We start from the raw sequence: 24,974 nt of genomic DNA, 5'->3' as shown, positions 1-24,974 counted from the left end.
CTCCAATATTTTTTCAGACGTTTTTTAATTGCCCTTAGCAAATGAGCTCCACCAATTTCAGAATTACTTCCCAAATTTAGTAGGCATCAATTTCAGCAATCCTCCTAAACCTAACATCATTTCATTTTATTTCGTTTTTGATTTCATCACTTCTGTTTAGAGCACTCCAAGGTATTTTTTTTCAATATTATCTTTGAAGGTTGACTTTGACCTCTTGGTTCTGGGGCAGCAAGTGAAAAGTATCAAAAGAACAAAATGAAATTTTGAGAATTATAGGAGAATAAGCAATACCAGATAAACATTTATTCAAACATTTGTGATCAGGACTGAATACTTCCAACTGGGAAATGCCCTCAGCTGCAAGCACCTTGTAAAATACAGCCTGAGTGATACTATTACTCTTGGAATAATAACCATCTGAATTTGGATGGCTGATTCACCAATATATTCATAAATCTGGGTTTGGGTGTCTGAAAAAGAGTGTTATTCAGCCAACTCTTCTGATAACCAGGATTCTCATACTAATATTGCAAAAGAATGAAAAGCAAGACATGAAATGTCACATTCACAGGCAATATTTGGCTGTTCAGACAACCTCTCTTCCCATCAGCTCTCTTCTCCCTGCTTTCAGCAGGAAGATATCCACTGAGCCATTATTTTTCTTTTTACAGTTTATGTTATTAATGTTCGTGCATGGCAAATAAATCTGCAGAATTCAAGAAGTGTTTCACAACCCCAAACAAAGAGCCTTAAACAGATCACAGTTCTGCTGCAGAAAATGCTACTCAGCTTGTGCTAGCTGTCAATATTTTTGACAGTCTGGATTTTGAAATATGTTAGTTAACAGAATCGTTGGTGGGCAGAGGAACTGACTTGCAGGCAGCTGACTTAAACAAAGGCAATTTGGAATTAAATTCTCATTCAGTTTGCTGGCTGACCATCATTTGTATTTTACTGATTGTTTGTTTTTGAAAGCTTTGCAAATGCTAAGGCGGTGTGTGAAATGCTAACGGTGCTTTGATGTTTCCTGGCCCAAGCAGCAGCCTTCCATCTTTTTTACAGTGAAATTTTATCCAACAGGAAAGTAGCTCATTGGATTAATGTAGTATCTTGTCAAGTGCCGGGAAGCCAGTTGTAAATCTTGTGGAAGAAAGACAAAATAAAAAATAAGGAAGAGAGGATGAAAAAAATGTATTTCAACATTTCTCCCTCAAAGAACAAATATATAAAATTCAGCAAATCCAAGCAGCAGAGTTAACACTTCCAAGTAACAGGCAAAATTTGTCCTCTAGCAAAGTTATTCTGAGGAGCATTAGCAACATAATAAATGTAGCCTCTTTCTAAGAATTATGCGTATCGTAATGCATATTACAAGGCTTTATACAAATGCACAGAAAAGCAGATGGGTTCAAGAAAGCTTACTGAAAGTGAGGTCTACTTGCTGCAAGTACACACCTGCACTCCAGAAACAGTGCTGCCCCAATACTCAACCACAGCAGCCACAAAAGAACGAATTCTGTAGTAACATATGACATAATGAGGCTAAAGCCTTAATTTATGGTGTTAGAATTGCCACAAAGTACACTGAAGAATCCCACACATTTTTTAATCTCATTTTAATTGCTCGAGAGATAGCTGTTGTAAATCCACATGAATTACTGAATGACTACACTCATTTCTCAATTGTGCATTGAAAGGTTCTCAAGAATTTTATCAAGCCAATAAAATATTTTAGTATAGATCACTCTCCTGAAAAATATCTTTTTCCATTTAATTCTACTCTTTAGAATACTATTATCTCCCTGTATAATGCAGTAATTCTAATGGTGTTCTCAGGTTCTTTTCATACAGGCAGGTCCCCAACTGCTTTGGGGCTTTTGTTTGTAGTCCAAACAGATGCTAAATGGTTGCTTGAGGAATGTTTGGTTAGAGATTTTTAAAGTAAAGTATCTATTTGCTCAAAGCTTGGGGATATTCAGATCAGGGAGGGCCTTGAATATACAGAGAGAGCTACTACAGCCTGGAATTCAGAGTGAAGTTAGATTTAGGGAGTTTGTTCAGATCTATCTTTGCTTATTATTTTGAAGCATGTTTATGTGGATAGATGTTCTGAACTAGACACCACAGAGCACATAAAATTATAGATTGTTAATCAGGGGAATTTTATTATCTGTCCTCTTTGGAAGTGCTGTAAATGAGACAAATATTTCTGCATTTTCATAAGGCATTAAAATTGATTTCCATTTTAACTGTCGGGCACTGCAATTGCAAATAAACTAGCCTTGTCTATACAAATGACAGTGCTTTCTAATACTTGCTTTTCTTCTTGCAAACTTCTCATAAACAAGCAGTAAAATGATCTCTGTTCTAACTCCGTGGCTTTTCACAGCTTGTACACCTGCACCACTGGCTTACAGTACCTTGCCAGCAAAATACAATGCATCACTTCCAACTGCCAGCAGTCACAAACTCAGTGTTCTCATCACCTTTCAAAGAGCCCTTAATGCTCAGTCTTTCAAGGTGAACTTAATCAGTACCATTTCAACCAAGAGAAAACTGTCGGCTCCGTTTTCCCAGGGGGATTGGCAAACATAGCACCTGGGAGCGCCCAGGAGGAGTGTGGGGAGGACCTGTCCCTCCCAGCACAGTCCAGGACACATGCTGCACCTCAGACCCACCTGCACCAACTGACACCTTGCCACAAGAAAGCACACCGCAGTGGGAATGCCCTGAGCTAGTGTAAGCACTCAGCTCTGCGGTGCAGGGAACTGGAGGCCAGTGAGATCCCTTGCTGGGGGTTTCCTCACTGGGGGTGGCCTGAGAGAGCCCCAGCTGAGCTGCAGCCTGCGGAGAAGGGCTGTGAGACATCTCAGCACAGCCACAGCAAGCAAACAGGGCTAACGAACCCCTGCCTCAGCCTTCCCAGTCACTGCCTTCCTATTTCCCAAGGTAGTGCTTACACTGCTGAGTAAAACCAAGGGTAGGGAAGAACGGGATACAAATCAGCCTGCTATGCAAGTGTCCCATTGATACTGCGTGGCCACTGAACCACATCATGACATGCATGCAGTCTCTGAATAATCAGGAATTTGAAGTTAGTGTTCTCCTACAGACGGAGAGAATCCTCCTTTATATAAAATACATGTTTTCACAAAGGACAGCAGACCATTTTAAAACAAGTTTGAGATAAAGCTAAGTCTGTTTCTACTCCTCACCAAGATGCAGAGGGCAAAAAATTTCAAAGGAAGTGGGATTGCTTAGTAGTTACATATATAATCAAGTTTCACTATTTGAACATGACTTGAAAGTGCATCTGATATTTTTATCAATGCAAAAACAATGTTCTAAGCACACACCACTAGAGAAATGCCAAAATGACTTGCGTAAAATTAGTAACCAAACAATTTAAAATATGTTTTTTACATTTAGTTTGCATTGTCTCTTTGAATATTTTCTCATAAAGATAGTGGTCTGTATATATTGCCTTGCATCGAGCAGAGTTAAATCAGCAATTGATTTGGTTTTGTATTCTTTCAGCTAAGAAAGCTGTAAATACCAGGATCCTGCCTGCTACATGAACACAAATGGCCTCAGTGGAACCCTGCCAGTTTACAGCAGCAGAAAATCAAGGCCAGAGGATCAAAGAGTCTTTTCCATAAGAGCAGGGATTTGTTTCCATGCCACCTTCTTCAAAAGGTTCTGAATTATCTGGTGAGTACTCTCCATACTGAAATTATTTTCTTTCAGTGGCACTGTGTATATATACAAGTGTATTTAATGATACCTTTGTGCATTAACAGAAATATATTTAGAACCATAATGATGTCTGAATCAGATAGATCTGTCTGCAGCTCTTCTCACTTCCTCAATTTTTATCTTATGCTTTCAAAGCCATTATCTCATCAAATAATTACTTTTCCCTTTACACCCACAAGAAGCAATTCAGAGCATTAATATCTATGCTTGGACCATTACCATCTGAGGAAACAACCCTTCAGAATTCTGACCCAGTGAAAGTAGTACTAACTTCTCATAAAACTCAGAGTTCGTCCTCATGACTCAGGATCTATCAAGACTGAAGTAGGAAGCAGTCTTTCTGGTAGCACCTCAATAAGCAAAAAGTTCACAGCTGATCAGGTCACTGGCTGAGATAGGTGCATATTTCTGCTGCATCTCAGACATCAGTGAAATCATGAATACAGAGGGATTAGAAAGTTCCATCACACAGCCTTTATTTCCTATGAATTCACCCAACATCAGAGATTTTACACTTCTTTCACTGAGTTAGAAAGCCAGACCCACTCCCTACTGCAATCATCACAAAGCTGACTCCAGGAAGCACACACTTTCCTTTTCCATTGTGAGTTTTTACCCTTAATGATTTCGAAAACTGGAAAAGTGTTTAGAAAAACCATAAACAGGAAAGGAGGGTGTACCTTACCATGCTGAATGCCTAAAATAATAAAGAGGAAAAATACATATTATTCAGATTACAAAACACCACAGAAATATAGATACAAATCCAGGTAACTAACTCCATGTATATGTATAAAATCTAAAATGCAAATCAAGTACATTTTTTAAAATGATGATTTGGTAATGGAGAAAAGGAAAACAGGCCTTCTCTGTGAAGGATAGTCAGTTAAAAGTTACAAGCCAAAAACAACCATCAGTATATCCAATAAAGCCAATATGTCACACTTGAAAAAGGTAGCCTACACTGGCTAATCTCCACTGTGGTGGAGATTATCATATCTGTCTCTGCTAACAAAGAGCAAAAAAGAGCAAAAAGTAATGTAAATTTAAGTAAATTATCCTAATTTCTCTGCTTAGGATGAATGTTACCAGAGTTCCCATTTTGTTGGGGATTCTGCAGCAGTGTTTCTTTATATCTAATGGAACCATATAATGAGTATACTGAATGACACTTATTGAGCTTAATAGGCACTCTGAACATTTGGTAAGAGAATCATCTGCCTGTGAGAGGAGGAACTGAATGGCTGAATGTCTCCCTCATGTACAGAAAAAGATTGTTAATGAAATGAATAGGAAATGCACTTAGTTTCCAGAGCTGATTTGGCCTGAAGATCATTATGAACTCCTGGATAAGTCATCACTGACTATAGTGACAACAGAACTCCAACACAACTTATCTATAGATTTGTACTTCATACTTTTCTAGAAATATATATGTAAAGAGTGCCAAATTCATCATCAGTCATTTTGTGAACTCACAAAAGCCCATCTTTAAGGTTGATTCGTTTTCAAAATGACAGACTGTACAGAGCTTTCTTAAACTAAAGATTCTTTACTGTATTTACTTTATTTACAATAAGTACCTATGCTAAGGAAGTGGCATTCCCTGATTCTCTGTTGATGCCCTCAAAGGCTGACCTTGCTAATTTTGTAGAGCAGCTTTCTATTTCCTCCTCCTGGATTTACTCTTGGACCTCTTCCAGAATTTATTTCTCATTCATCCCATTCTTTGCTCTTAGAAATTTCTGACAAAGGAGCAAAACAGTCTTGTATTCTACCAATCTCCAGAGCTTGCTGAATTTCAGTGATGCCGAGTATAAACCATAAGCTGGTACCTAAAATCATCTCAGAAACAAAAAAAAAGTTAAATCTGACAGCCTCTCAACACCAATTTCTTTAATGGATTAATTCACTATGTTTCTTTCTGTCTGGGTAGATTTTTGTAGCACTGGAAGTTTAACTGTCAGTAGTTACACAACAGCAATTTTGATCAACTCTCTCAAAAGAGTTTACGGTAACCTGGCATATTTATGTCTCAGAACTAAAGCAACTCAGAAGAAAGAAAAATATACCCCCAAATTTATTCACTGGTATAACTCCACATCTTAAAATCTTGCAGTGACAGAGAAAGAGTCTATAGACCAACATGTCAGCTGCAAAAAGTTCCTTCAGCTCTACATTACAGAAAGAAATAAGCAAAGACAGCTTTAGGACTAGCTGTAGGCTAGTCAGTACCAAATATAAGCGAGAGTAGCCATGCCTGCTATTCTGAATCACACCAGCTTGTTTATGTTTCATGGAGCAATTATTCCAGCATGCCTAGAGGCTATGTGGGCTTTACTGCAGTCAGGGATTTTACTTTATTATTTTTTTATTTAACAAATGGGAATTCACAGCTCTCATTTGAGACATCTTCCAGCTGCTTCGTACCACATCAAAAACAACAAAGAAGCTGAGCAACAGTGAGGCCACTGATCTATGCAAAACTCCCTTTGGATTTAGGGACTGACAGAGACCTTCTTAGTCAACCTGAATACCTAAGCAAATCAATGCACAAAATATAAAAAGATGGTAAACATTCCTCACTGCTGAAGGGCTACTATACAAGTGGCTTTGAGCAAGCACTACCTTCCTATTCTGTGTTTTCATTCAGACTAAGACTAGGAGGCGTAGAGAAAGCCAACCTCAGGCTCCAAGGCACCTTGATGGAACAAAGAAAATCCTGAGGATGTCATTTATTGTCCACGCAGACAAAAAGCATCTAGTAAGGGTACAAGAAGTAAGATTTATTCTCCAGAATGCTATTTCATCAGCATTGCACAAAATGCCATTCAGAGTGCATCTGATTCAGTCTTCAGCTCCTGCTGGACTTTACATCTCTCCCCTTCTCTTCAGACAATTCTTACATGGGCATCAGCTCAGCTTCAGAGAACTTAGAGGTCAGTGCCACGTTGTCATAATCAAATTCTTCATCAAGTAAGAATGGTTGAACATCATCTCCCAGTAGCTGTAATGAACAAAAACAGACACATAAATGATATCGCTGCAAGTAATGATAAGGAAGCTCAAAATATAAACTTCTAATTAATATTTAATTAAACTATTTTTCTGACTCCAGCACTCTCAGCTGATTAAGCTGTTTTTAAGTAAAAGAATAAATTCAATTATTCAATTTGACCTAATTTAAGCCATTTAATGTGCCCCATTTGTACTGTTCTGTATCTGAATGAATATCATTAGCTAATTTTGCTTGAGGCAAGGAATCTGAAAACCTCTGCACACATCTATTACAATTCTGCTGCTTGTAGAGACAGAGCTGTGGGGATATGGGCAAGTTATGTACAGACATGTTAAATTTCAAAGGCAGATTCCATACCCTTAAAATCTGGGCTAGTATCACACAACACCTCCGTGCACATTCATCTGATGCTAACATAAAATGATGCCCAGAACACAGTTTTGGCAAAGAAAAGGCCTGGAATATGCAAAATGACACAATCAATGTTCATTCTCTAATAATTTTCACCATGTCAGACATATGCAATTGGTTGGTTTGGATGAACATGTATCCAATAAACCATAACCAACATTGGTTGGTTTATGATGAACATAGAGCCTTACTGCACTTGCCAATATTTTCTCTGTTGACATACTGCTCAGCATTTCTGTATTGCTTCTCACTGAAATACCTGAGAATAAACTCTCTGCCTATAAAATAAAATAATGAAAACAAATAACTACAGCATGCCGCATGCTGAAAAGGAACTGCAGGGAGCCACAGCACAAAAGGTTTATAGTAACCAGTTACATAAAATGAATTCCAGAAGTACGCAGGAGACACATCCTCACTGCCCAAACTGTACAGGAATATTCCTTATCCTTTTAGAAGTTAATATAAAATATCTAGAAATTTCAGCCATGACAGATGACTTATCTCCTCAAGGGCTCTGTGTTTCAAAGTCTGATGTACTTCAGTAACAAATCAGCAAAACATCTGTTTAAAAAACAACTTGTTTTTAAACACTTGATGAATCCCCTCTGAAGCTAGTAACTACTTAAGTACACAGTAATAAGTAATGCTTCCTATTTATAGCCTTAGAAACTACAACAGCTACAAAAAGCACAATAACACTACTTGATAGAGCAAATAGCTACAAAACAACGTTTCAACATAGTCACCACCATTAGCTGTGCATATTTGCCAGTAATAAACAAGAACCTGCATGCTGAGCTCAAAATCTGCACCAGCAAAGGTGACCCAGCATCAGTGTCACCAGTGCTGAAACACCACCCACTGTGTTCACATCCACTGTTTGGTCTCTACAAGTGTTCAGCAAGTATCAGAGAAAGTCAGTGAGTGCCATTTTTCCTGCACAGAGAAATTCACTGACACACTTTTGCTTCATATGCATTTCCATGTCAGACACCATTTTATGAGATTGCCCCTCTGCTGCCATCTGTCAAACACAGCAACAGCATGTAGTGCGATACTGGTGGGAAGGTTCAGTCTCTACTGCCATACCACCAACAACCATCCCTAATTTATACGTGCCAACGTGATAAAGTAGGAGGCGTTACTTTCAGAGCAGCCCGTGTATTTGAAGTTATGAATAGTCTTACTTGTTTTGCTGAATGCAAGGAAGAACATTCAGCATCTTATGGTCACCAGCCAATATAGAAGACACAGTATGACACACAATTTCTGTTAACGTTCTGTCAGAAGCTGCAGTGACACACTTCGTACCATTTAATAAATCATAGAAGCAGCACTAGGATTCCTCTCCAAGAAATATTTTTCCAGTTTTCTATAATTTTATTGATCATCTACATTGTTCCATGGACCTGGCTGATAATGGCTTCAAGGACGCTGGAGCACATAAATCAGACCCACAGACATTGGCATTAATAAATAAGAAAAGAGAATTTTGTAAATAGAGTTTTTACAGAAAGGTATTCATTTTGCATGCAGACATTTTCTTTCCACAGTCTTTCCACAGACTAACTCAGGTAAACCATCATTAACTTTTATAAACAGCACATGAAATAAATGTTTATATAAGACAAAGCCTGCAAACAAGCACTCTTTCCTGTTAGGGATAGACCTTGTTAAGGTCAACTCCTTGACCTTCTCACCACATTTATGTCCAGTTTCTATTTTTCCACAGGCAAAGCTTTCCAAAATTCTGTATTGTTAAGGGTACCAGGAGCTGGCTAATGACTGGTAACAGCAATAACATTTCATCTTTCCTTTGAGGAAATACAAAACATTTCTAAAATATGATGTAATATGCAAACAATTTTTTCTGTTAGTTTCGTTGTAACAATGTTTTTTACCACGTCAATTTACCATGTTAATTACCAAGGTAATTAAGCTCAGAATAGTTCAAGTTACAGTATACCCTCACAGGGATTCCACAAGAACAAATCTATCCTTTCTCTGCTAACGTAGTTACAGAAACCATGCAATCATTCACTGTGCCCTTGTGTTCAACTTTGTATCAATCCAATAACTTTTCATGCAAATGCAGATAAATACTGGAAAAACTTGTTTAAAAAAACTTAAACCCAAAAAGCTACATGGAGATGGATGCCAAAGTAAAATATATCTGATTTCACTGCTACCAATTTTTTTGTTACACATTCATTGCACGTTGAAAAGTTTATTCACATTACGTATTTATCAGTGTGCTTCATCTCTCAAACAAGTTCTCAGAGCAGTAAGGATTCTTTTTTTCTGCTTCTTCCAAGAAGGTATTCACTTCAGCCTTCTACACAGATAAGTAGTATAAAATTTTTATACTGCAATCTGCAATTTTGATCTGTTTCAAAAGGAAGACATTTTACAACAGAACACAAAATCCTCTGAGCTGATCAAGTTATTATCATGTTATTTTTGCCTAAGGTGCTGAGAGAAATATATGAATTTCAGGTCTCTAATTTAACCTCTAATTGAAAAGTTTTTGAAAGCTTTCTGGGAATAGAATTCTACTCTATTAGAAAGCTGCCAGTTTGCTTAAGATTGCTCCCTTGATTTACTCTCTGAAGAAAATAATTTTCATTTACAGTTCCCGCATGTCCAAATTAATGCTCATATTAATAACTAAAGTATTTTACTGCAGGTTGCTTTACAAAGTAATTTTGTAAATAAAATACCTTAAAATGAGACTTTCAGAAGCCCATTAATAACTGGCAACTCAGTCATTGTTATTAATCTGTGTGGAGTTAAAGTTAACTGAACAGTTTGTTCCTGTCCATCCAAATACCTGTATTTTTGTGTAATTACTCCTAAAATACACTTGCTGAAATTATGTAAAGGATGCACATACACTCACTGGTGTTTTCATTGTATGCTCAAAGGAAAACTTACTAAGCCAATAACAATGAAAAAAAAAAAGATGGCGGGGGTGGGAAGAAGGTATATATGCCATTATCTCGTAGAAACTTAGTATGTACTGGAGGATTTAGGGCAACACCAAAAGAAGTCTTGAGTTAGGGCCACTGGACAATGCATCACGGTCCATTTTCCACTACTGCTTCATCATCCTGGACAACTTGCTCAATCTCTGTCTTTACTGGCCTCTAAAACAATACAACTCTTCCATCTTCTTTCACTTAGTTAATCCTGTCTTAATGTTCTTTCTCGGTCTTGAGGCCTATCAGTAAAATCTCAAATCACAGGAAGTCAGTGGGACCTGCACTTCAGGTTTTAGATGCTGTCATCACACAGATAAAATGATAAAAAGAGGCACAGTAAATACTTTTTTGAATGGCCAAAATACTTTTTGAAATTCTTAAACTAAATGCTAACAGTGGAGAACAGAAAGGTTGAATTCATCTTTCCTAATCTCAGCCACAGAAGAGTTAAATTTCTAGGTTAAAGTAGCCAGCAAAGAACCAGCCTGACAGTCAGCCTCTGATATCAGACAGATATATTACATCTGAGGACAAATACTGACAGCAAGTGGGATAAATCACTTTCTGGATGTGCTCATCTCTTCCTCCTGACGACAGCACTAAATTAGGCTAAAAGCAGAGCTCAAGTTAGGTGAGATGAATCCTACTTTGAATGTATGTGAACAGCGAGAGCATGAAAAATATGCATTCAACTGAAGTCAAATATACGCAAATGGAAGATAAGAACAAATAAAAACCTAGACATTAATACATAGAGTTAATTTAAAAATATGAAATAGATATACTATATAGAGATAAAGGAGAGAAAAAATATCGGGGCAGAGGAAGTAAATGTTCTGCCTAATGTACTTCAATCGTGGAGTGAATGCGGTTTCTGCTACTTCACTCTAGATTGGTCTGTGTTGTTGAGCTGCATATAATAAAGTTTGAGAATATACGTGTATGAAATATATTGAATATATAACACATTTCTAAAACTAGCAAAATTGCTGGCCAGTACAAATAATTTCTTGTGTCAATCACTAAGCTGTTCTTTAGTAATTAGCCAAATTCTATGCTGGCTTTTAACAGAACTTCTTTTTGTACACAAAACTTTCCCTAGCAATAAATTCCACTGAAGTCTCTCACAAATAGGTCCACAGCAAAGAAATTCTCTTCCTACATTGAAATAAGATTGTTTATTTTTCATAGGAAATGGCTTTCCATTATATCCTGTGAAAACCAAATAGGAAACCACATTCTGTTGCCTTTCCCTAGCAGAGTTGCTTTGTTGGACAGAGAACAGTCATTTCAAAATGTTGCCAGGGTAAATCTTTCTTCTTAAGCAGTCCTGTCATAAAGCAAAGCAAGACTTAATTTTCACAGCAATGACAATTTAAAGCACTGAGGGATTTTAAAATAGACCTGTTCAGTCTTGACAGTTCTAAAAATCAGGCCACATTTCTGATACTTAAGTGAAGGCACTAAAATACACATAATCTAGGGAAAATGCTGACTTCATTTTGAGAATTGTGTTGTCCGGTACCAACTGAACACTTGTGAAAAAGAAGCATTAATGTAATAATACTCTATTTCCCTTTCAAAATCCACCTTTTTCTGAAATTGAAGTGAATGCTGCATGCAGTGGAATCTTCAGTTACTTTTCATGAACTATGTTACAGTCACATACAATCATCTATGAATACTGCAACAACCCCCCTTCTTTGATTTTACACAGAAGTTATCAAATGAGCAAACTATAAAACCTCATACTAAGGGTTTTTGCGTGCCAATGGATATTTCTTTAGGCAAAAAACTGTGAATTACATCAGTCCTTAGGGAAAAGTGCAAATATTTTTATTCACAGAGTGGAATGCACTAGAGCTGGAAAGGTCATTTTAGAACATTATTACTTTCTCCCAAAGCAGACCTGTTCCTTACAGTGAAGAGTTTATTGCAAAGAACCAAACACAATTCAACTCATGAAAGGAGGCACTATGCACGCTACCATAACATCAATCCTTCACTGGTCACATATCATTATGGCTTATGGTTTAAACCTCATAGGATATCAATAAACATATGATATCAAAACTGCCCCATTTTAGCCAGAAGCTAACTTCAGCTTCTATTACCACAATCAGGCAAGGGAAAAGAGCTATGGAAAAAAAAAAATTTCAATAGAAACATCCCCAAAAGCTAATGCTCACAATGACTGTTTGGATAGGAAGCTAAATGACTTAGAATAAGCCTGTGAGCAATCCACACCTTCTGTTCTACTTTGAAAAGGTCTGAAATTCTGAAGGAAAACAGCGATTCTAAATTAAAGCACGTATTGATTGTGTCTGATTAAAAGACTGAGATTCCATAACACAAAGCTGTCCACACCCGTCGTAGACAATACAAATCCTCAGCAGCATCATACAGCATCATACTACCACTTATTTCCAAAAGAATAAATCCCAATTCTGATCACAGTATATTCTAAAACCATTTTTATTTTCAGTGTCACACTGAAGTGATCATTCACTACCTCTTTGTTGCAAAAAAATGGTTCCTATATTCAGCTCAGTGAGAACTGAATATTATTTTAAGATCATGTGATCACTGGAATATTAAATGGCACATCACTCTTCGTAAGTTCCCATTTGTTATAAGGTCAGAAAGTGCAAGAGTTTACTTGAATATTTTTTTAGTTAAACCAATTAAATATTAAAAAGCCTACATACATTTTGGAGCCTTGAAGTCTACATTTTGAAAATGCAAGATAATATAATAACAAAACAACATTTTTGCATTCAATCATTTATCCCAATTCTTAATGTGTTTAAGAATATGTTTTTAATTCAAAAATTAATAATATTATTTTTTTAACTCACAGAAGCTTCTCACAATCTCTCTGTCCTTGTGGAAATAACATTGTAAGCCAAGAGGTTGGAAAAAAAAAAAAAAAAAAGAAATAAAAATATGGCCTCATACCTCTTCTGCTTTGTTGTCCAGTGGCTCTTGAACTGAGGAGATTTTGAGCTTCTGCTGAAAAGACTTTTCTAAAGGAAGTGGAGAGCAAGTCCCTATCTCTTCCACCTCTCCTGGAAGAACAAATGACCCTGCTGAATAAAAAATAATGGACGTTAGCCTTCCATTTTATGTGTAAGTTTAGCAAAATCACGTGTAAAATCTCATAGTGCTTAAATGCAGACAGAGGTTTTTTAGTTGTAAGTGTAGTATACTGACTGTTGCATAATATTATGCAGTTACCTTGAGAACAGATCCATGCAATCCTAAGCTAAAATCTAGATAATAAAGTATACTATACTAAGGAAAAATCAAAGTTAAATAGATGGTTAGCTCTTCTTTCTTGAGAACACAGCATAGAAATTCTGCAGCTAGACATGCCCAAACTCAGAGAAAATTTGGTATTAGATTTATGTGTTTCATAAAGAGGAAGGAAAATCCCGAGCAGACTTACAAATAACAGATTGAATTCTAGTCTTGCTATTGATTAGCTGGGCAGTTTATTTCAATTCTCTTTTCCTAGAGTTTCACCATCTCTACATTGGGCATAAGGAATCTTTACAAGTATCTGTCTTAGTATTAATCTCCTGAAGTGTTAAGTAAGCAATACCTGATAGAAGTAATAATATTTCCCATTATGATGCCAGTTGACTCTTGTCCAAGGATATTTAATGGATATTTGCCCATCCCTGAACTTTCCAATGAGAGGCATTTAAGAGGAATTACACGTATCTGGAACGCGCAACCTTTCTATGCTGGCAGTATTTGGACCACAGTTCGCAAGTCTACAGACTTTCTGAATCACTTCTCCATTCCACACTTAAGGAAAATGCTCATACTAGGAATGGTGGGTTTGATTTCTGTGACAGCTCAGAATGATGTGCCTTTGGTTTACAAGTATCTTTTAACATCAACCAATCTCAACTCTGCTACAGCGCAGATGCATCCATCTTGTCTCCATAATGCTTTCATATGAAGAAACTTAAGGAAACCATATGTCTTGCAATTTAGTTGAAGGATTATGTAAATCAATCTACTCTTTTTTCTGCCTGGTGCACAAATTTCTTTACAGCTTCATAACAGATATTTGTAGCTTATTTTTCTCTTGAAATCTCAGAAACTTTCAAAGTGTTGTTCAAATGTTAATTAATGGAACCAATAAGAGGGTAGATAGATGCAGAGTGAAAAGGAAGAAGTGGCTGTTTATCTCTACCTGTGTGCTTTCATCAGAGCAGAGTGGTTACAGACCTCTTATCTTCCTGTAAAGCCACATTTGAAAATAATGATTTCCTAGCTAGGCATTCTTGAAAGTTACATAATGAAATTCTTCATTTATTTTTTCTTCTAGCATCTCTATATTTTTTCAAAGCCAGCAGGACTATCCACTTTGGACTTGTAAAGTAGAACATTCTTTAATAAAGAGCTGAATCTATTCCCTCTGGTATCTCATTCCCAGACTTATGTGTTTTGCTTCATGATTCACAAATAAGTGGTTTTCAATTTTCACCTCCACTCTCTTGGTTGCTTATACCTATCTCCAGTCATCTATGTGCTTTCAGTCCTTGTCCTCAGTATAGTATCTGATCTTATTCTTCATCAGTTATATGAGAAAGCTTTCTGAAAATGCACTATGGCTTCACACATACTCTGGAACTACTTTTTTCATTCTTTCATAACCGGTGTCAAAATTATTTGTAGGACAGAAGTGAGATGTGAATACTTATTTAAAGGCAATGGCAACTTCTGCTATTGTTTCAAACTTGCACCCCAAATATATACCCTCCCTGAAGAGAGGAAAGCCTGGACACCAAGAGGTTTATATCACCTCCTGAGGTAACGTCCATTATTTTAGTACTAAGAGCAGCTTTTTCCTCACAACAGACCAGTCTGTGGAGAGAAGATGAAGAAGAAACACTTATGTAACTGCCTGGCAGTGGCTCAAGAAGACATCTCTTAAAAATTGGGACAACAGAAGGAAATTTATTTTTGCTTTTAGCAAGAAGTGCTTGTCATACTCAGAATGTCAATTCCAATTTTTTAAGTCTCGTTAGTAATGCAAACAGTGTTTCAAATTTCCTTCAATCACCCCGTAAGAATGTGGTAATCAACCTTTGTTTGCCAGTAGACATGCCAGAAATGAGCTTTGTCTCTCTATCCTGGCTGCATGACAGCATATGCAAGTCTAATCGGTAAATGCTGCTTTCCCTGATAATGTTTAATCAAGAAACTCCTTCAGAGAGAAAAATTAGAGAGTTTTGACAGTACTCCTTCTCAATGGGAGCTCCCAAAGGAACTGTAGGCTATTGAAAGTTCTAGCCAGTACCTCACAGCTGATTTAGGTTGCTGTTACAGCACTAGTGGATGATGATCCTAATTAAGCTGCTAATTATGTTCTGTATGGAGGTAATTAATTAGCAACAGGAATGCCATGGATATTGCCAATGGCACTGTATATAGAGATAATTGAGAAGGCAGTGATATCAAAAATATGAGAAGACACTGAAGAATCATCTTCTTGGATAATATGGCAATGCACTTCTACAATTTTGCTCGAGTCCAGTGAAGTTTAGCAGAACAGATTTGGAAGCTGAGAAAATCTTCTTTAGCTCTTTTACTCCACGTGACAGGCTCAGAGAAAGTGATTACTAACTAAATTTGCAAAGACCACTAAATTGTTTTTTTTAGATTCAGTTTGTACCACTGATGTTAATTATAAGTATAGGAAAAAAAATAATCTGTTGGCAGAAAACTGATCTGAACCCTCAGGAATGAAGAAGTATGCAATTATCTATCTTTACTGAGCCAAGTGATGCACAGCTATAGATAGGCCACTGCAGGCTTTACCACTTTTGACACTACATTTGGCAAAAATTCTGTTGATGGGAAGCTGAAGAGGAAAGTAGTGCTAACAAAAAAAAAAAAAAAAAAAAACAAAAAACCTTAAAAGCTAAATTTTGGCTCCTCTCATTCTCAGGCTTCAGGCTGTTAGCCCCAAAGAGCTGTCTAGTGTGAAGTCATCCTGAGGCAGTCTTAAGTGGGTTGCAGAGAGTAGAGGAGATAAAAAGAAACAGATTCGTAGGTTGGGTGGAGCCCAATACTTTAAAAAAAAACGTCCACAGAACTCTGAATCCTGTTCCTGAAGATGATTTTTTTTTTTTCAAAATATAAATAGGAAGGCATAGATTATGGAAAATAAAATATTGCTAAATATTGCATAGAGAACTGTTAAGTTAAATAATCAGTCATTCAGGTTCTCCATATTTTCTTTGGGGCAGCAGAAAATGTGGACCATGAAAAGACAAGTGTGCTGCATCTCAGCATTCTAAGCTCAATCTGTGTATCCTTACTCACACATTCAATCAGCTCTTTTTTAATATACTCCTGTATTTAAAGAAGGCTATACTCAAGGTCCCTAGACATGCTTCTCACATATTTAGCATTTTGTATAAATACTATCTACTATTATTACCCAAGTATCCTTTGAGCCCTACGGCAAGTGATTTGTCACCCATTCTGGAAAGGAATTTTGTTGCCAAAACACAGGTACTAGGCATTCTCCATCTGTCCTTGGAGAAAGCCTCATTATTTCTATTGTTGCCTTAAGCTACTTACAGATTAAATTCAATGAGAAAAAGCAATTAAGCAGTCCACCATACGCATGCTGTCACTACGCTAGGGTTTAAAGCTATGGTTTAGGACAGCAATTTTCCTTTGCCAATTCTGGTTTGCTGAGCCAAAGATTCACAATGAAAAAGTACTGCCTTGCTTTCAGGCTTGCAGCCCAGTGCTGTCTAATGAAAACAGCTACAGTGAATTTGCATACTGACTAAATCTATGGGCTGCTTCTCTCATTAGAAGCAGCTGTGTTCACACTTAGTAAAATAATAAACAAAGCAGAATGATTCATAGAATCACAGAATGGTTTGAGTTGGAAGGGACCTTTAAGACCATGTAGTTCCAGCCCCCTGCTGCAAGCAGGGACACCTGCCTCTAGATCAGGTTGCTCACAGCCCCTCCACCCTGGCCTTTAATGCTTCCAGGGAGGGGGCATCCATAACCTCTCTGGGCAACCTGTGCCAGAGTCTCACCACCCTCACAGAGTAGAGAGGAAGAGCCACCTCCCTCAACCTGCTGGTCATGCTTCTCTTGATGCAACCCGGATACAGTTGACCTTCTGGGCTGCAAGCACAAAGTGATTCTCACAGAACATCTTCCAGAAGGCACCTGGCTGTTTTAAAATGTATTTTCTACCATGCTTTTCACACCTTCAGCCTTGAGCCACTTCTCCGTAAGTGTGAATATTTATTGCATTAATGTACAATTGCTAACTCAGCTAAATTATCTGCCCTTAAAGTTAAATGAAGTACAGAGATGCTGAACAGTTGCCAATATCAAGCAAAGATAAAAGCTTGCTGTAATTATATTAGCAAGGTATATTTTTCATTGGGTGTCCTGGCTTGTTCTGCCAGTATGAACTCATTTGTCTGACACAGGGGTGGCAGCATTTAAAGAGATCAGCAACAGAATGCCTTTCAAATTTGATTCACACTTTGCCTTACTTATAAATTAATTAGAGCCCTTTACAATCAATCCTTTATTAAAGTGGCCATTAGTGATATTTTATATTCATTAAGGTAAACAAGAGTAGCCATACCATTTTATATTTTATTTTGCATGTTGTTGCTAGAAATAGAAATATTTATATTTCTAGAAATATCTATATTTCTACTTATAGAAATGAGATTATTAATCTCTCTTCATGAAGAAATGTGGATTTTAATGTATAAGAGAACTATCTAGCTAAGAGGCCTATTTTCTGCATGATGACTTAGGAGTGAAGGGGTTCTTTTTGTAGTTTTGTTGCGGGTTTATTTCTGACTTGAACAACCATCCTCCATTGAAGCCTTGGGCAAGAACAAGGCTATGCATTTCTGAGTTTGGTTGCTGTTTACTTTCCTTACAGAGCAGAGACAGAATAATTAGCTTCTGACTGTGCAGTATTGCAATGTTATAAAATATAATCTAAATACTTCATGTCATTAGTCGGCACTCTTGATTGCTTAGGAGTTGATGCAGCCACTTTCTGCAGCAAAGCAGTTTGTGCAGTGAGGGCTATCTTGTGGGAGGAGTTGAGGAGAGCAAATATTGAAATAAATCAAATGTCAAGTAGAAAAAAAACAAACTAGTAGTTAGCATAGTGCTAATCTACAGTAGTGGTGATATAATAGTTTTTATTATTGTTTATGGTTACCATTAAAAGCCATAACTGAAAAACTTTCCCAAGTTAGCTTGCATGAAGTTATATTCAGACAGCACAAGCAGATGATCATTTCTGTAATTTTCATCTTGTTCAAATGCAGCATGTTTTACTAGGAGGTTTCTAAATGTATGTGATTAGCATTTAGTCTTGCACACTGAAAGGCCTGTGGACAGACAATGTCTGCAATGGTCCAGAAAGTGGACCCCAAGTTCTGTCAGTTCTTTTTCATCACTGCCCAGCTTGTACTGTTGAGCTTATTTCTCATCTTCCAGTTTGTGGTTTCTTTTGAACTAGAGATATCTGATGATACTTCTCCTAAACTAGATATAGACCAGTCTTATTTCATTAGTGAAATGTAAATTAAGGCTTCCACCAGTGAGTCCCAGTTTTAATAGATATTATGATAATTGAAGATAAACACAGATCAATGAGAACAATGTCCTAAAAGGGGGGAAAAATGAGGAGAAGAACAATGCACAGAAAAGAACTTTTCCATTTCTGTACCTAACACAGGACAGCAATCTCACTCTCCCCTTTCTACTATGCCCCAGTTCAAAGAAAGATTGTTATAAAACTGACTTAGGCTGGTTTATTGTTTTCTTGTGAGTTACAACCAAGCTCTAAATATTCATCAGTTCCAAGCCTGTAAGCCCTCTGACTTCATAAGTACTCTGCACATACAGAAATGACTAATCAAACAGTTAATGGATTAGACAGACTAATTAAACAGTAACAACTAAGGACCAAAGTCTGCTCTGTCACAGCTTCTTCCAGTGACTTTATGCAAAACTCTTAAACTGTATGGCTTGGTTTCTTTGTGCAGTCACAAGTATAGATGAGGAAAATCACCACAAGGTGTTCCATTTTGGTAGAAACAAAGACCGCACAAGTACCTGTAATAGACAAACAACTGCAGGCACAATATTTCTATATACTTTTCAGTGGCAGGAGAGTTAAATTTTTTGTACTCATAATGGAGAAATTCAAAACAATTCAAAATGCTCACAGTTTGAATGCTCAAAGAAGTTCACCATGTATTAAAGATAATTCTTATTCATTTTAAGCCCAGGATGAAATCACTATAATGAGTAGGGAAAACATTTTCATTAAATATTTCCACTTCATAGGATTCTCTTTTAGCACCCGATTTACTTTGTGGGTTACACTTTCTAATTAAAATAATTTCTATACAAAACAGAAGAACAGAAAAATGAGAAAGTTGCCACAAAAAGTTGAAAAACCTTGAAAAAAAATCACTGCCTAACAGGTAACTTAATATCTCATCAGAGTGTGGACATAAATTCATTAGTCTGGGGCATACGGGCAATTGGGAAAATTTTCTGGCAATAGAAGAATGGAGGAAAAATAAAATTTTTAAGAGATAAACTGTTCTGCTAAACAATGTTTCAGAGTCACTAAAAAGAATAAAAAGTAATATCTGTACACATGGATCCAAAGACAGAATCTGATTGTGAATATGAAGATGGATAAAACGTACCATTGCGTGGCTCTCCATCTATGTATGTTTCTAAGTAATGGTCCACCTGCAGTGGAAAAAAAAAAAAATAATAAAGTGAAAAACAGATCAAATTTCATTCCTTTCAGTACAAATACAAAAAAGCAGAAAAGCATTAAGTTGTCTTCTTTGTCATCTCAATTCTCCTCTGTATTTTTCCAAGAAAGAATATGATTTTTTCTTGAATGTAAAACACAAAGGAAAAACTTCTAAGTGTAGAAGGATTTCTGCACAGGATTGCTGCTGCAGCTGTTGCATACCAACTACAGCGAAAGAAGCTCAAGCTGAAGAGCAACCTTTTCAAAATCTTGGTAGGAAGATGGAGAAGTCAAATATTTTCAAAGAAAAAAAAGCTACTCTGTGGATTTGCAAAGGCACAACACGTGACACAGGCACAGCTTAAACTGTAAACTTCATCTTTCTATATTTGATATTAATATTGAACTGAATGGAAAATGAAAAAGCTAAGGATTATGTAAATTTTAATACTTCAGCTGGGACGTATCACTACTGTTTTTATCAGGCTGATATCTGCTGAAAACAGTCCACACTATAGAACAAGTATCACAAGAGTTGCTTCATATTCAAGGCAGCACTCTGAATAGATGCAAATATGAGAGTCAAAGAGCTTTCCCAACCCATCTGTAAATAGTGTTACAACAAAGGATTTATTTACTATACACAATAGAGCCTTCTGTGTATCTGTGCAGTAATCAGGGATGCTCTTTGATCATTTTTTACAAACTGATTTGGCACTATTGTGTTACACAACCTTTATATTTTAATAGCACATGCTCATTAACACTTGGAAAAGAAATGTGGAGGATGATGATCTCATTCTTCTTTCCCATAGATGTGAAAGAAATACACTGACAAACTGCAAATGCTTTGTTTATACATAAAGCAAAATTCAGTGACGTTCAACTCATAATCTCCACTTTGAAGAAAATCAAAGGAAACCTCACCTGAGCTCTTTCAGATAGACTGAGGCCATTTCCATCAGAGTCACCAGATTTCCAGCTCTCATTTATGACCGTCTGTAGATAGACATGCAGAAATATGCATGAAACAGAACCAAAGCAAGTCAAGCTCATTTACACCCCTACTGATTTACACACACAGATTCTTGACAGTGATTAAAAATTGTATAAAGTGAATGCTGTGCTGCTGCAAATAGAATGCATGTAGGTAATCCTTTGAAATTCTACATGGAACCAGACTGATTTAGTATAAGTAATCACACTATGCCAAAAAAGCAACATTTGGAATAGAAATATTGTTTACAAATGCAGTTCTTTCCCTTCTTTCCTCACAGGAAGTTTAAAGGCTACTGTGCCCAACTTAATGTATTAAAGACTCCTCCCATTACTATTCTAGCAGCTTTTCTGATGCATTCTACTACTACTGTATTTGTTTCTAAAACTGTTCATGTGACAAAAATGTGGCGTCATGGCTGAAACTTTTTTTTCTGTAGCAACAAAGACCAGTATTAAGATCTTCCTTAACATAAAGGCTAATGGAAGCTGCACGTTGCTCTACAGGGTGGAAAAACAATTCAAAGTGGCTAAAGCAAGAGACCCAAAGGCCATCTATACCAATGAAGCATCCGTACTCTTCATAAGATCAGTGGCAAAAAGATTTTTGTCATTTTTGTTATGCAATCAGCTGATAGAATGTGACTGTTTTAAAAGCCTTGCTTGATTCTACCTCAAAGGCATGTGTTAGTAGGGAGAAAAATGACAGCTTTTTCTCTTTGACTGAGGCCCGGCAGTGCCATCATTTGAAGCCACTGAAGTGTGTTGCTGTGTGCATTGCACAAAACGACCTGCTACTTCATTTGTAATAAGAAGCTTAATGAATCTATTACAGGCAAGATTGCAGCTTTATTTTTTGTTATTCATGCAGGAGGGTACAAGTTCTTAAGAAGTAGATTCAGATTTTCATCTTGCTCTCTCCAGATGATGTATGCGGTTTTCCTGTCCCTGCACATTCCTAATCTCATAGGTTTCCAAAAATTAAAAAGACTTCTGGCCTGCCTAATATTTACTTCAGGCAGCTGAAGCAACAGGATTCTGTATTTTTTAAAATCCTCAAGCAAAGTAAATGTGTGCATGCTGGTATTCACACACTCAAGTCTTTTTGCCAAACCCTACCATTAACTGCAGTTTTGAGTGAAAGCCTAACAATGGTCTTTGTGGGGCTCCTTATTTATTAGTCAGATTAGGACAGCTTTGCAGTAGAGAAAATGCCACTGTCAAATGTGATCCCTGCAGCTGCCTCCGTAAGCATTACACACTTGGGTAGTGTTTTAAATATTTGCCTTAGATGGGATAATACCATCAGCATCTAACATTTAGACAGTATACCCTTATTTTTACTTCTTTTAATCTTTTTGAAACTGATGCTTGTCCACACAGACAGATGTTAACTTATTACCTTATTCTCATTTGGAGTCTGTGGTAGGACAGACATGAGCTTTTCCTTGCTTCTTTCAGGGAAACCATCCTGTTTATTTCCATTTGAGATGTCAGAATCAGAAAATGATTTTCTTAAGGATTTTTTACATCCTTGAATCATCTTCATCTCTTCTTCTGCAAGGAGAATCATATTACATCAGATACTATAATGGCACCATCCAAGATAAACATATGAATTTCACTAGATATTATACTGACTTCATTCAAATATTCACTTCTCGTCTTATGCTCAGAATTTCCATGTGCATGATATACATCTACTTTGCAATCTTTATCATAAAGCTAAATATGCAGTTTGAACTCCTAGTACATAAAGTATGATCTATTCCTTGATACGGAAAAATTCATTGTTGAAAAAGTTTACAGTATATAAAAAACTTTACATACCTTCACATACCTGATAGGTTACCAAGAACAGAAAAATGCTCTGAATTTTATTGAGTGCTGTAATGATCTGGTCCAAAAATTCTTGTATTTCATACCACAGTATCTTGGTATCACCGTGTTTACACTGATGAATAGCCCAAACACATGCTCCTGCATGTGAACACCACAACCACTAGAGCAAACATCCATGTTGTCTGGTATAGAAGTCAGCCTTGGCAATTCCTTTGCCAGAGCTGGTAGTGACACCAGTTGTGCGCCTGCCCAGGTTCAACATCTGCAAAGCTCTCAGGTTTCCACATCACCACTGCCAGAACCTCCACCAGACCAAGACTATGTGATGAGATACAGTGACAGGTCCTATATGATATTATCACTTTAAAGTTACTAGTTTGTAGACAGATGACAGCACGCAATTTGCCACCATGAAGAGAGAGCCCCAGATCATAATCGGATGAAAGATTTCTGCTTAGAAAGACGCACAATCCTAAAAGGATGAGAAAGCAAATTTCAAGGTCTGGCTACCTACTCTGTCTTTGATGCTGAGCAAAGAACTGCTCTCTTTATCACAATGCAAATCTAGCTCCTGTATCTTTATTTAGTAATACACCTCATTTGAGCTGAGACCTTTAGGTACTGCTGCTTTCAGTGTTCAAAACCTACATTAGCAACCTGACTGTCCAGGAACAATTTTGCAAGAGAAAATTTGTTTCTGGGATCAAGCTTATAAACAGCCATATGCCAGCAGCATTTAATTGTCAAAAGTTTAGGCTCTGAAATTAAAGATTAAAGATAGGTGTTTAAGAAGGGTATGTTCCTTTAGGGGATTCTTCTCTTGTTGAAAGTCAGACTGGAAAAACATTTTGACACTGTACCAACAGAAGACTAGGATACCTTCTCTCATGTTTCTTTTATACATCAATAGCAGCTAATTGGGCCCACAGTGAAAATAAGGGAGTATTCAAAAATATAAGTGAGTCAGCGACAGCTTCTGACACCTTTCATACCTTTAAGAATGCCATTTACAACAGAAGCGAGGACAGGACAACTCCTGCTTCTTCTGGCCATCATACCGGACAGGTCTCTGCAGTGCAGAACAGCCAGCAAAATTATGACACAGCAGTGACATCACGGATGGAACCTCCACAGTGCAACTGCAGCTGAGAGCTGACTAGAGGTCAAGACAAGCATTTGCATGGCAGTTTGGAATTCTAAACTCACTCTGACTGTTTGCATACAAAGTAGCTAAAAATATACTAATTGTAGCCAAAATAAAGCTGCCTTTTTATTTAAAAAAAAAAAAAATCCATTATAAAATATGGAGAACCAGATGAACTTTGCACTACATGAAAAAATAAATGCTGATTTTAACCAAGTTTCTTGGGTTTAGTTTGAAAGATTTACTCTATAAGAATAAGAAACACTGCAGTACATTTCTAAAGCGAAATTACACGTTATAGGCATTAAAGTAATTCTTGCAGAGAGCCTTAATGATGCCCTTGGGGTTAGTACATTCAGCCATCCACTTTCCCACAGACTTATTAATCCCCACAGACAGCTCTGTGCTGCAGTTACTATGACACACAGAAAGGGCTGGCATTCTGGACATAACCTTACGTCCTTACTTGTAAGAGTCAGGTTCATTAAAAGTAAATTGCACCAGATCAGAACAGCCTAGCAAACAGGTTTTAAAACTCAAACCACAGATGGATCCTCTGAATAATTCCTAAATCCCAGGTCTCTTGATATGACATCTGGCTTCTCCTTGCTTTTTTAGCAAGTGCTTTCCTAAAACAATATTTGGAAACAGCACTACATATGGGCAATGTCTTCTTCCTACACACTCTCTTTTTCAAGCCATGCAAATGAAGCTGTGTTAAATCAGAAACCCTCTTTCAAACTCTTGACAGGTTAAAGCTATCACCCACTGTTTGAAGATATTGTCATCCCACTTTACAGGAAGAATGTGATTAGCGGCTCAAAAAGCTTCAATCTTTTGTTATTACAGTGGTAGAACAGGATGAACTTCCTTTTTTATACCAAGAACTGAGAAGTTTAATATTAAAAACTGACAAACCACAAGAGGATATTAATGTCTTTATGCAGCCAAACATGTATCCACAGTGTCACACTAGGAACTGAGGGGCCAGTATCCTCACTGTGCACATTCGGG

The 24,974-nt window shown here is 37.0% G+C and overlaps 2 protein-coding genes across 8 annotated transcripts in view; one reads left to right on the top strand and one right to left on the bottom strand.

The window, feature by feature from the left end:
- Positions 1-24,974, top strand: part of RAG2 (recombination activating 2) — a 126,305-nt gene that overhangs the window by 78,228 nt on the left and 23,103 nt on the right. The window contains exon 4 of one of the 2 annotated variants that reach the window (XM_042814621.1): positions 3,538-3,711. The gene's annotated coding sequence lies outside the window, so the exon portion shown is untranslated. Of the gene's footprint in view, positions 1-3,537; positions 3,712-13,275; positions 13,300-24,974 lie in introns of those variants that run through there. The other variant, XM_042814622.1, reaches the window with a different exon arrangement.
- LOC122158163 (intraflagellar transport associated protein) overlaps positions 4,208-24,974 on the bottom strand; it is a 41,594-nt gene continuing 20,827 nt past the window's right edge. For 3 of the 6 annotated variants that reach the window (XM_042814628.1, XM_042814627.1, XM_042814633.1), the window contains exons 3-7: positions 22,377-22,531; positions 20,906-20,977; positions 19,923-19,968; positions 13,129-13,259; positions 4,208-6,763 (exon numbers count right to left, since the gene is read on the bottom strand). In XM_042814628.1, coding sequence (XP_042670562.1) covers positions 6,659-6,763; positions 13,129-13,259; positions 19,923-19,968; positions 20,906-20,977; positions 22,377-22,531 — 509 coding nt within the window. In that variant the 3' untranslated portion in view covers positions 4,208-6,658. Of the gene's footprint in view, positions 6,764-13,128; positions 13,260-19,922; positions 19,969-20,905; positions 20,978-22,376; positions 22,532-23,808; positions 23,886-24,974 lie in introns of all 6 variants that reach the window. The other 3 variants (XM_042814632.1, XM_042814630.1, XM_042814629.1) reach the window with 2 other exon arrangements.

Source organism: Centrocercus urophasianus, unplaced genomic scaffold (assembly GCF_019232065.1).
Source record: "Centrocercus urophasianus isolate 14NV4802_14NV808 unplaced genomic scaffold, USGS_Curo_1.0 seq_14, whole genome shotgun sequence".
In the NCBI taxonomy this organism is placed as follows: domain Eukaryota; kingdom Metazoa; phylum Chordata; class Aves; order Galliformes; family Phasianidae; genus Centrocercus; species Centrocercus urophasianus.
This window is presented reverse-complemented; position numbering and strand designations above follow the sequence as displayed.